General features: G+C 39.1%; 2 protein-coding genes across 6 annotated transcripts in view; one reads left to right on the forward strand and one right to left on the reverse strand.

Annotated features, from left to right (window-relative positions):
* The first annotated feature begins 64 nt into the window (after positions 1 to 64).
* Positions 65 to 5,839, forward strand: ccdc181 (coiled-coil domain containing 181). 4 transcript variants are annotated; one of them, XM_067514039.1, is made up of 7 exons: positions 65 to 1,166; positions 2,168 to 2,275; positions 2,645 to 3,640; positions 3,792 to 3,950; positions 4,386 to 4,549; positions 4,820 to 4,854; positions 5,109 to 5,247. In XM_067514039.1, the coding sequence occupies exons 2-6, from the start codon at positions 2,174 to 2,176 to the stop codon at positions 4,845 to 4,847; spliced, it is 1,449 nt and encodes a 482-aa protein (XP_067370140.1). In that variant the 5' UTR covers positions 65 to 1,166; positions 2,168 to 2,173; the 3' UTR covers positions 4,848 to 4,854; positions 5,109 to 5,247. The 4 variants fall into 4 exon arrangements, with proteins under 4 accessions (XP_067370140.1, XP_067370136.1, XP_067370139.1 ...); XM_067514035.1 differs by lacking the exon at positions 4,820 to 4,854 and having other exon boundaries at positions 5,109 to 5,839; XM_067514038.1 differs by lacking the exon at positions 4,820 to 4,854 and having other exon boundaries at positions 3,804 to 3,950; positions 5,109 to 5,839.
* A 144-nt stretch (positions 5,840 to 5,983) lies between these two features.
* p3h2 (prolyl 3-hydroxylase 2) overlaps positions 5,984 to 12,456 on the reverse strand; it is a 46,860-nt gene continuing 40,387 nt past the window's right edge. Inside the window, exons 6-15 of one of the 2 annotated variants that reach the window (XM_067514027.1) lie at positions 10,602 to 10,691; positions 10,276 to 10,316; positions 9,960 to 10,051; positions 9,710 to 9,837; positions 9,456 to 9,551; positions 9,036 to 9,186; positions 8,809 to 8,944; positions 8,631 to 8,706; positions 8,237 to 8,377; positions 5,984 to 7,241 (exon numbers count right to left, since the gene is read on the reverse strand). In XM_067514027.1, the coding sequence (XP_067370128.1) occupies positions 7,149 to 7,241; positions 8,237 to 8,377; positions 8,631 to 8,706; positions 8,809 to 8,944; positions 9,036 to 9,186; positions 9,456 to 9,551; positions 9,710 to 9,837; positions 9,960 to 10,051; positions 10,276 to 10,316; positions 10,602 to 10,691 (1,044 nt within the window). In that variant the 3' untranslated portion in view covers positions 5,984 to 7,148. The remainder of the gene's footprint in view (positions 7,242 to 8,236; positions 8,378 to 8,630; positions 8,707 to 8,808; positions 8,945 to 9,035; positions 9,187 to 9,455; positions 9,552 to 9,709; positions 9,838 to 9,959; positions 10,052 to 10,275; positions 10,317 to 10,601; positions 10,692 to 12,456) is intronic. The other variant, XM_067514028.1, reaches the window with a different exon arrangement.

A 12,456-nucleotide genomic window follows, 5' to 3' on the forward strand; every position in this document is an offset into this window, starting at 1 on the left:
GGTTGTACAAACCTACATCAAACTACAAGACCCAGAGTGCAGTGCGCCTGGAAACAAATGCTGCGTTCACCGACTCAATAAATGCCCTGTCTTCTGTAATTAGCAGTAAGCTTTCCTGTATTACAAATTGCATGATTTTAGAGTAAATGTGAATACCTTTCAATATCTATTTTATATAAAACTATTATGAAATCGTTTCCCGTTGTTATATGCTGTTATCGATCAAACATTAAACAAAAGGGAAAAGAAATGGGGGTTCAGGTGAAGGTATTTCATGGTAGATTTCTTTAGAAGAACGCCGATTACTCAGCCATGTATAGTAACCAGGTTTCTAATCGTCTTTCTCCCACTACGCATGTGCGTCACCAACGGGTGCAGACAGTAAGCGGCACACAGCCCAGTGAAATAATGACGGAGAGAGAGAGAGGAAAAGAAAGAGAGAGAGAGAGACGTCAAAAAGAAGCGTTTTCTGTGCACCAGGCTTCTAAAATATGTCCGAGGTGGAGGAGAAATCAAGTTACTCTTCTGCTGCATGTATACGTGGATTTCCTGTAACCAGGTTACTTAAGTGCGTCTAAACGCGGTCACTGAGTTTATAACTTTTGCGATTTCAAATGATAAAAAGAGGCTTTGTTAATTGTCCTCTTTGTGGTTTATCTTAGCCTCTTTATTGGGTTTCTTTTAAATGCTTTAAATCACATAAAGGATAATGTGGGTTCGGTAATTGTATTACTTTCTAACCTTCTAAGAGATACTGATGTAATGTTAAACTAATACACACAGGCAGTGCTGTTTTTTAACTGACCTTTTTCCATTTCTTTACAATTAAGTTATTTATTCTTAAGGGTTCTAATGATCATTTGGGTGAAGACCTTTGTTTACAGTGTGTGCAAGGAGATTTTTCTTATTCTTTGGACCGAGTGACTCGATTACGCATGCGCCAGTATTGAAGCGTGTTGTACGTCTCCATAACGACAGGCCCATTAAACCTTTTAGGGCTGTAGACAGGCTGGAAGCAGCTTATAGACACGGGTTTTGCTCAACAAACCCCCAGGCACTATGTGGGCCACTTAGACGGAGGAATCAGTCACAAAACCTACCTGCTGGATGTCTTTTTTCCCCGGTTTTAACTGAACAGTGATACTACACAAGAACCTGCGGGGGTGGTAAGTTCAATAGTAACACTTGTTGCCACATTTTACTTATAGTTTGTAGTTAATAAATATGGATTTTTTTTTTAATGTGCCACCTCTGCTCTAAGCTCACCCCCGTTTATATTTCTGTCCTCTATATTTTACAAATATAAAGATAAATAGAATTAGTCTTCGTGTTACAATCAGTCATGTTGCTGGTGAAAGTGGTTGAGTTACAACAGAAATATATATACAGAAACTATGGCAAACATAAGCTAGGCTACATGTTAACAGACATGGCATGTTTTGTAACATAAAACAAGAATAATTGATAACTTCTAACCCTGTAGTATTTGTTTCTATCCGGTAGGGGGTTCATTTGCTCAGAAGTGCAGTCCAGTAAAGGACATATTTAGCCTAATGTGATGTGATAGTGGCCTGGCTGGTTCTAATGTGGTAGACTTAAGGGTGGTATGTGTAAAACTCAGGCATTAACTAATTTATTAATGCACAGGTGTTGGTGCCACAGTAATCCAATCCCAAGCCATTTTTAATCAATATGACAGAGAAAATGTAAATATAAACTGTTAAATTTCACTTGTGCTTCTTTTGTTTGATGGTGTTTTAAATATTCAAAAAGGTTAAAACCTAGTTAAATATCCTGATCTGTGCTGTACCCTGCTATAACCTAGGTCATTTCATTTATGTTAATACCCTCAGTCATCAAGTCCCAGGTATATATTAACCTCTGATGCCTATAAACTGCTTTGATATCATATAGTAAATAAACACTATGTAGCATTATGTCCACATATGATAAAATTTACAACACAGCCATATTTTTCAACACTAAACACTAAAATCCCAAATCAATAGCAGTCATTCTAAACACGAATATCCATCATGAGTTTTAACAATAATTTCTAGCCAGATCAGACATCTCACTTATGACCACATTACTCACATCACTTTTGTTACACCATGCTGCTAGCTGCCCCACATTTTGTGTTTGATCTTCTCTCTTCTCTCCCTAGTAGATTATGAGTGAGGTGGTTTACACAAAGTCCCAGGAGGAGTATGAGGACGACTTTGAGAAGGATCTGGACTGGCTGATTAGTGAGGAAAGCCGGAGCGAGGACCAGGTAAGTTGGGCCTCACTGTGTAGTTTATATAAGATTGATTTCATCTCCTCTATGTACTTTTACTCTACTGCTCTTTTGTTTTTCTATGTGGGGTGCTACTCTACTTATTGCAGACAGGGTCCCGACCCTGCTGTGTGAAAGTGTGACGGTTAGTAGTGTTGAGTTACCTGAACTGGCAGAGCTCTTGATTTGCATCTGAAACCTACTCTATTGTCATACAGGGACATACTTTCACTGTGCCACTGCTTATGCAGTATTGATGAACACACGCATGTCTGTTAACACACATACATGACTGTTCCCTGCCTCTCTTTCATTTGCATTCAAACCTAATAATCACAGTAAACATTTTTCTTTTCCATCGCACAGGATCCTGACTATGATGATATCGAGGCAGAAATTGACAAAGAATTGGAGGGGGACGAGAGACAGCAAGGAATGAAATGGAAGGAGGAAAGCTACAAAAAGGAACGGAAAGGCAAACGAACAGAGAAGCACAAAGAAGACGAAGAGAGGTGGCCCTCACCTATGGAGCCTTTGGAGTACGACTCAGACAGAGACAGTCCAAATAGGTCATCAGTTATAGTACCACCTCCTCCCGGGATGGAAGACCAGACAGATGAGGAGAAGAAGTATATTCTGGAGAAGATACAGCAGGCTAATCAGGAGCTGGAGAACCAGGAAGCTCCTGATATGACTAGACGCAGACGGCTGCATTTTAAAGAGACACTGGTGGATCTGGTGGTGCCTCCACTGCAGTTTGATAAAGATGACAACCCTGGGGTGGAGGAAGGGGGAAAGAGCAGCCTGGATAGAGCCAAGGATGCTGAGGCAGAGAGAGAAGTGTCAGGAAAGCTGTCTGAGCTCAAACTTTCCCCTTGGGAGGAAAATGTAGAATCGGCTGTCGACAGCAGTGAGGGGGGGCAGGAGATAAAGGAGGGGAGAGTCCTTGTAGAAAAGGATGGGAAGTTTGATCTAGTTAGCTTGAAAGAAGTGGAGAGTCAAGGACTTCTCCCTCCTATAGCAAACAACTACAGTGACTTCTTGCACTCCTTTCCACATGGGCAGGAGCAGATTGTGAGCACGCGTAAGATTCACGGTTCCTCCTCCCCTCCTCGGTCTCATGCTGGCCCTTCCTCCTTCCACCAGGGTGTCAATAAGGTCTGGATCCCCAAACCTCCGGCGCAGCCCAAGAGCAGGCCCAGCTCAGCAAGCCACGGTCAAAGGGGTGGCCAAAGAAGAGGCGGCAAACGGCGGGTAAAGTCAGCCACGGGAACACTGTGCCAAGGCACATACGCCCTATCTCCTCGGCAGAAAGAGCTGCTGCAGAGAATCCAGGAGAGGAAGGAGAAGCTGGTAAAAGAGGTGAGTAGGAAATTATGTAGCTGGTTAAATAAAGGTTAATAACACTTTATTTATCCTTAAATCAACACACTAACATCTATGGATAGACAGGATTTTTTTCTACATTAAGGCATATTGTTAATTACTTAAATTACCTTTTTAATCACTCTAGTTTTCATGTCAGACAGAGCAGAGGAAACATGAAGAAGAGGAGAGGAGGAGGCAGGAGAATGAGCTGGCGTTTAAAGCCTGGCTGCTGAGGAAGAGAGAACAGCTTCAGGAGGAGAGACGAATCCACCGAGCTCAGGAGATGGAGAGGCTGAATTCTAAGGTATCACCACAAGAGACACACTGACCTACAAAACTATAGCCTGCTTAGAGTACACAAAGAGGATTCCATGGCAGATGTTGCTAGTTATTTGATAATTCATCCACTGTTCTTTCAATTTCCTGTCACTAATGTATTAAATATAAGTACAAAATGTACTTTGGTGGCAGAATTGTGATCCAATTTTACTAGACTCTAATCCAATTTTAGAGTCCAGTTTGAAATATGAGCTATTGGAGGAATTTTTAAGTTTGGATAAATTGTTTATCATAATGACAGGAAGAGGAACTGGCTTTGTGTGCTGGCTAATCCTAAACCTACAGAAATCTACAGTAACTCTAACACAGAACTAGTAAAGGCAATGCAACGACTATGAACAAGGATTGTTTGCCATCACTTCTATTTCATTATTGCAATAATTTCTGCTTCTTCACACAGAAAGACTCTTCACACAGTGACCCGGAGGAAGCCTTCAGGCTGTGGCTCCAGCGGAAGCAGGAGCAGCAGCAGAAAGACAAACAGCTGGTGGAGCTGAAGAAGCTAGAAGAGGACAGCGCTTATCTTATACGCAGCCGTGAGGATTGTGAACGTGCCTTCAAACTGTGAGTTTACATTAAACCTTTTACCCCTTTTTTACTTAAAACCTTTAGGATAGGTTCAAAGTTGTTATTACATTATGTCAAAAATGTAACTTTTTTAACCCTTAAAATAAAGTAACATTTAAGTACATTTTAACAATTTGTACCGCAACATTTGCTACAGTACTTCTACTCCTCTAATACTCCTCACACTGCTTTTACCAAACTCTATTCCCATTCAGATAATGTAGGGTATTGATGGTCTAGAAGGTAATTTCCTCTCATATGCTGTAGGTGTCTGGCCCAGTTGCAATGGACATAAGTGCCAAGTAAGAGCACTTCTTTCTTTCTTAGTTTCCTTATCTTCTGGGACTTTCACAGTATAAGTGCTCACGGTATTTTAAAGTAAAAGCTTTATTTTATTGTTGAAAAATTAGAAAAATTCAGGAGTTTTAGTTTTTGGTTTATGAACTGTATCAGTACATTATAATTCAGTGATCATTTAGTGCGATCTTTCAGTAGTTCAATTGTATGCTAACATCACAGTATCAAAACTTTCTGACCTGATGTTATCTCTCCTCAGGTGGCTGAAGCGAAAGCGGGTGGAGAAGAGAGCTGAGCAGCAGGCAGCTCGAGAGCGTTCCCGCAGGCTGGTGCTGGAAGAGCGGCGTGCACGACGCATGCGGGACCTGCTCTGTACTGTCAACGAATCTAAGCCATTCAGATTCACTGAACAGCTGGCCTACCGCTTCTGAAACAAACTCACCCAACAGTAGGTCTCACGACTCCTATCAAAAATCTAGCTACAGATCTCATCCTACAGTATTTTACCACAGACTGGAAAACTCACTACTTGGAACATAAAACAAAGTTTATTCCATGGGTCAGTTGTTTCTGCAGGGTTTTATCATTTTGTATTTTCATTCTGAATTATTGCCCATTTTTTAGAACACAGTGATGTCTACTCTGTGTAAACATACCTGGGTAAACAGTTTATTCAAAATAGGATGTGATAGCATGGATTAAGGAAATTTTTCACTGTAATTACTCATGGTTTGTATAGTGGAAAATGCATGTTACTTTAAATGCTCTAAAAGCTATTCTCAAACTGCATTTGTTATTATATGCCTTATCAGGGAACATCTAATACATTTACATAAAGTAAATGCAATACAATGATACATTACATTGTTTAAGAGGTTACTTGAACAGATGTCCAGCTGCAACAGAATGACGTTTATACCTGTGAGGTAAGGGAAATACTGTTAGTAACTACGCCTGCTGCTCGATGATGTGAAGCAAACCACCACCAAGTAATTTTGAGTTTTTTCATAGAAAACTCTTCTTTGTTGATACAAAAGACTGTTAAAGTGGAGTATTGCAGACTGAATGATGTTAAAATTTCTATCAGCAGTATCTTATTAATACATCAAATAAATATACACCCTTCAATATACATATGGAATAAAATATTTTTAATTTATTGGCATGTAAAGATACGTTTGTGTGTGCTACAGCATTTCATAATGAAATATCAGAGAAACAAAAGTGGGCAGTCTCATAAAATGACAGGGTTAACTTTCTGGTTAGCAGTTTGTAGAAAAGCGAACATTTTATATTTGTTTCCACTGAAGTTACAGTGCACAACTCACCTCAACATCTGTAACATCTATAATATATAGGAAAAAAGATTGTACAAATATGTATTCCTTGAAACAGGAATGATTGACATCTTTTATGAAAATCCTCATATTAAACGCTGACAGAACAGCAACTATTAATAAATATAGAATTACAACAAACACATACACACACACACAAAACACAATATCGTTACGTCAGTGACCATGTAAACCAGTTTTCTCCTCTGTGTGCCCAGAAAGGAAGAAGGTGATTTAACACAAGAGAAAAAGTGATCAAAGTAGTAACAGAAGACATTTTCAGACATGACACACAGAGAAAGACAGAGTGCATGATCATTAAATAGTCAGCACAATAAAACAGATCTTTTCCATTTTTTGTATGAGGGCTTTTTGAAATCTGGTTACCCAGGTTAGAAAAACAGTGCACCGCCTACTTTGAATATAATTATTACTGGCACAGAAAAAACATTATGGTATTGGCATAAGTGTTAGTAGCATATTTAACAGTACCATTAACAAAGATTAAATATATATAATAATTTTGAACTACTGACCATTGGAGTTAAAGTATTTTTAAATATCTGTACATAGTGTTTTGAATAAAATCCACTGAATTTGTTGCCTGAAACTAGATCAAAGTAGAAAATGTCAACTGCTGTTCTTCTCATTGGCTTCTTCACAGTTCAGTGAAATTACAGGTTTGAACAGGTAATTCACCCACTCACAAGGTCTAAAAGTGTGAGGAAGTGAACCGGACATTTTTTAACTACAGGAGAGAGAAATACAAGAGACAAAAAGCCAACTCAAGTATTGGTTTGTAGAGAAACAGTAAAAAACATACAGACAGACAACACAAACAATGACAATATTATTAACCTTGCACTTCAAACAGTACAAAAATAGAAATGTTCTGATTCAAAGGTCATTTAATAAATAGCGTATTTAGTTAAGGATTTTATCGAAAGGATTGAGGTGGGCCTCTACAGTTCATCTTTAGGGTTTATGTTGAGGCCCTGGCCCAACAGAGACTGCGTATCCAACATATGGATCACCTCATCTGCCTGTAGTCTCTCCTAGACAAGACAAACAAGCACAGATGAGCATTAGGGATGGTAAAATAAAATTATGAACAATAAAGAAGCAACAATTTAATTATAATTTTCAAAACATATGATATATTCAAGTTAGTATAACTTTACTATATTCAAATAGTAAAACTGTTTCCTCTAATTTATGTAGCTTCCAAATACAACTCCAATTCAAAAAAAGTTGGTACGATGTGTAAAACCTAAATAAAAACACAATGGAATGATTTGCAAATCTCATCAACCCGTATTTTATTCACAATCGAACATAAACAACATATCAGATATTGAAACAGACATTTTACCATTTCATGGAAAATATTAGCTCATAAACATTAACTATATCATGCAAGGAGAAGCCATATGTGAACATGATCCAGAAACACAGCTGTGTTTTCTGGGCCAAAATGGAAAACTGGTTCTGTGGTCAGATGAATCTAAATTTTAAATAATATTTTAGAAACCATGGACACTGTTTCCTGTGGACTAAAGAGGAGAGGGGCCATTTAATTTTACACTAAATGGTAAAATGTCTCAGTTTCAACATGTGATATGTTGTTAATGTTCTACTGTGAAATAATATGGGTTTTTTAATTTACGTTCTACACATCCTGCTAACTTTTTTGAATTGGGGTTGTATATGTTCTGTTTCGCATAACCAGTTTATGATTTTAAAAGACAGATTTAAAGTTGCGTTGTCTGTAAATTATGATGAAGCCAGATGACAAAAAGCATCCTTATTCAACAATGCCCTGCCCTTGCTGCTTTTCAGTAAACAAGCACAGCCACATTAAAGTAAAGGAAATTATCTTCAAAACAAAACAAAAATAAGAATCAGTGTTTAAAATTATAAGCACTAACGTATCAAGACATGTTTTTTGAATTGGTTAAAATAAAACTAGAATCACAAATAGAAAGAACCTAGACATACAAATATTAATACTCTAAGCCAACGTAGCATCCAAAGTACAGCAAATGTTTACCATTTCTCTGAAGAGTGGGTCAAGGGTAAACCACAGAGCCACAGCACACCTCTGCCCACTGGTGACAGCCTTTACACCGTGAGGATTCTCTCCGCCTGATGAGAAACCCACCATCCTCCCACACCTGGGCTTCACAGATGCCTAGAGAGGATGCAAAAGCAGGAACAGGGATTACATTTGCTTAGACACTTCTGTAAGATCAACACTATGGAAGTTTATTCAAAGTTAGTTTTATAGTTCAACTAAAGCTCTGTTGTGCTGGAGGGTAAGCACCAAAGCTGCGTACAGACCGATGTCATGGACACACTGTTGTGTTTCGGTTCAAAATGCCATGAAAAGAACAAAGAACTATGTTTTCTTCAAGTGTTCTATGGTGAAGTAAATGTCAGCTTACGGTGACTGTTTTGGCATCCATTTCTGTGAATATGAACTCCCCTCCTTCAAAATCTCCATTTAGATATAACAGTGCACTAAAAAAACAACAAAAAGAACAAGTCAGCAATACAGGGATATATATTTCACAGTATGATATTTATTCAATTTGCGTGTTTCTTACAAAGGAAAACCCACACCTGTAATCTCTGTATGTGTATGCTGGTGGTTCCTTCCAGCACTCATTGGCCTCAGGGTCCAGCAAACAGTTATCAGCATGTATAGGATGGCTCAGGTCATTTCTGTGGTCTTGCTGACCTGTGAACATGCGCAAATCTATACATGTGAACCAGTATCAGTAAAAGAAATCTGATGTCGGTATGCGTTTTTTTATGTGTATGATTAGATGTATTATTGTTTAAGTGACCTGTTATGGCCGTCCGACACACCAGGTGTGTGTAGGAGAAGTGCAGAGTGGAGTTGAGCAGAAAGTATGACTCAATGATTCGTCTTGCTCGCTCACTGGTGTCATAGAAGAGGCGAGCACTACTCATGGGCACCCTGCCCTCATAGCCGTACTGCAGGAGGAGAAAACAAAGTCAAACGGTCTGTAACATGCAGTTAAACACCTAATGGAAACATTTGTTTTACAGGTCATGCATTGTATTAAATACTGTCTCACAGAAATGCTACATTTTAATCTTTTATTTTAAAATCAGAAAACACTAGATCCCCAAATGTTGTTTGGCGACAGGCCCAAAATTTTACAAATACATGTAATTTGACAAATACACTGTTATATATTATTAGAAAACAATGAAAATAGTTTGTTTTATTGGTGTTATACCTGCAGCGTTTTGAGTACAGTGGCTCCTTCAAACTTCTCATTGGGAGTATGTGGAGACATCCTACCTCTGTAACCATCTCCTGCCATGGTGACTGCCTGAACAAACCAAATACAGAGAGAATGATATTTAAATTGCAGCTTCACACAATGGACAGAATCAAGCCCTCATTTATTATCAGTCAAATGTAAATTCCAAAACCAAGAGTAAATGTACACAATGATTTATTTAAATTAAAATTGTGTAATGTCCTTACATGTGCCAGATGTCTGAGCTCTGCACACTGCTCCTCAGATATAACATGATCCAGTAGCACCCGCTGGGTCCCATTCAAGGCCACAGAGCTCTGCACCAGCTGCACACTGTCATACAACAAGGGGCCACCTTCACAGATCACAGAATAGAATTTAAGGAATGCTACATGTTATCTCAACCATGGAGGTCGGAGAACACTATTGACTAAATCTTAGGTTTCTCTGATTATCCTTCATGTCTCGAAGACCCACCCTCTGTGAGCCGCTGTGGGGCAGCTACAGCAACAGTTTTCTTCTCTGAAATGGGAACATACTCCATCCAGCCATCTGTACCAGAGGGAATCCTGGAAGAGCAGAGAAGAGAAAATACATTTGTTCATCATGAGCAAAAATCAAACTGTAACTTTAGAATATAAAATTGAATTAATTCATTTATGGTGACTTGTGAGAACAGAACTGTGAACAAACAACTGCCCACTTTTTTTAATCCTAATATCACCCTGTGCAGATTTGAATATGTCAGGAGAATCTGATCGTAGAATAAACGTGTTACATTTTTCAAAGTTACCTGTTTGAGTCTTCTCTTCCACCTGTGTTGCTCCAGTAATTCTACAAGAAAGAGAGCAATATGACCAATAGGTGTCACTGTTGAATGAGAAGTAATTAGTGCAGTGCAGGACACCTGTTACCCTGCTTGCAGACACATTAATGTTACAAACCCAGCAGGAGAACTCTGCCCTATGTGGACTGGCTTGCACCAAACTGCTCGCTAAATAAGACTGAGAATTAAAGAGCACTGATCTCTCAATTAGAACTTGCAGTCTGGTTTGGTTTAAGTTCACAGTGAACAGTCATACATATTATAAATATTATACTAATATAATATTCACTGACCCCTTCGGAAAATTCCACTCCCATGATTTTGCTGCCAAGCAGAAGGAGCTCCAGTTCTTGTTTATGCCTCCGTAGGTACCATGCAGCTTTCTGTGAACACACACACACACACACACACACACACACACACACACACACACACACACACACACACACACACACACACACACACACACACACACACACACACACACACACACACACCCCAATGGTTTGCAGGTTACAAAGTTGCTCACTTGATAAGGCAGATGCAAATACATGTCAGTATTACATTAAGATTCTGACAGTGGCCAAAAAGTAGAAAGAACTAGAACACATATTTAGCACCACCATGAAGAATGAATCCATTATTTTTTTCTTACATTTAATTTCAATTTCTAAAATCTCTTAAGCATTCCTTTATGGGGTTAGTTGTAAGTAACCTCTGATGATAAATCACTTCTCACACTGCTGCATTATTATTGTGCAAACTGTAAAGATGAAAATATAATATTCAATATCAGAACTGATATTGTATCGATTCTTTTTAAACTCTATATGTGACAGTGTACACCCATCCCGTACCATCATTGTCCCCCAGAAAACGGAATAAGAATGAGTTTCTCTTTGCCTCACTCTCCTCGCCTCAATGCCAGGGCTAATGGAGTGTGACGGACTCTCTTTTTGTCCTCCCAGAGGGACAACTTTACTACAATGTAGTAACAATTGGTGCTGCTTTTAGCTTTGAAGTAAGAGCTTGTGACAGAAAAGACAATGACGGAAAGTTACAGGATAAAGGATTTTTAAGCCAACACCAGCACATTAATTTATTCATTTACAATCCATAATATACACAAACATTTTCACTGAAGTATGTATGAATGAACCACACATATTAAGTATCTTTGTGTGTAAATGTGCTGTAAGACTACATATGTTCTGCCTGTGGAATGTCTGTGTAAGAAGGGGAGGTGGTTGTGGCTTCCAAAAGAGCTGAGCCACGATGAGTATTATGAAATTTGAGGATACAGTAGTTAATACAAACATCTTCCAAATTGTTCCAGAGACCTTTGTGGACACACTGACATGACTTTTCCTCCTCCAGAGTTCCTGAAAGGCAGAATTCTGCAGCAGGGAGGCAGGTTTGGCCTGGCACAGAGATCTAGGGCTCTGTAAATGAGCTCCCTGAGGCTGAAGGGTGAGCGGATGGAAAGGGGAGACACTATCTGTGGGCCAGCGACTGTACTGTAAACTGACAGGACAGGAAAGACTTGAGGGCTAAAAAAATGTAAGCTATGAGTAAAAAAAAACATAAGAATGAGCTGGAACATGTCAGCTCCCTTTATCCCACACACACACACGCACACACCATCTGCTCACTCTTGTATTCACACAGTCCTGCTGGGAGCCGTCCTCACTTTAATGAGTACCAGGCTCTCTGGATGTTGTGTAATTGGGACTAAACAATACAGTGCTCAGCTTTTCAAAGCAACTTTACCGAGTTTAGTGAGGGCAAATTCTCAGTATTGACGAGGCTGATGAGTAGCCAGACTTTCGTCTACACTCAGCCTATAGTTACTCATTGTTATAAACTCCAGGTGGCAGGGAAATAATATTAATGAAGATGCCCAGAGGAAAAAACATGTTGTTATAAACAACATTGACATAGCAAAATTTGCTTAATGCTTCATAATAAAAAAGTTAACTTTAAAAGAGGGGAGTCCTGCCAATCATACAGTAACAAATTCTTGTGCCCTCCTGTCTCAACTTTCTTCGAAATAACACTTCTCCAGTCATTGCTCTCTGCCAGTTGTCTTTCTTTCGCTCCTGCAGTTTTTGTTGCAGAGGCCACTAAACTTTGGTAGCAGGTTGCATT

The sequence above is a fragment of the Channa argus genome, chromosome 8 (assembly GCF_033026475.1).
Source record: "Channa argus isolate prfri chromosome 8, Channa argus male v1.0, whole genome shotgun sequence".
Taxonomy (NCBI): Eukaryota; Metazoa; Chordata; class Actinopteri; order Anabantiformes; family Channidae; genus Channa; species Channa argus.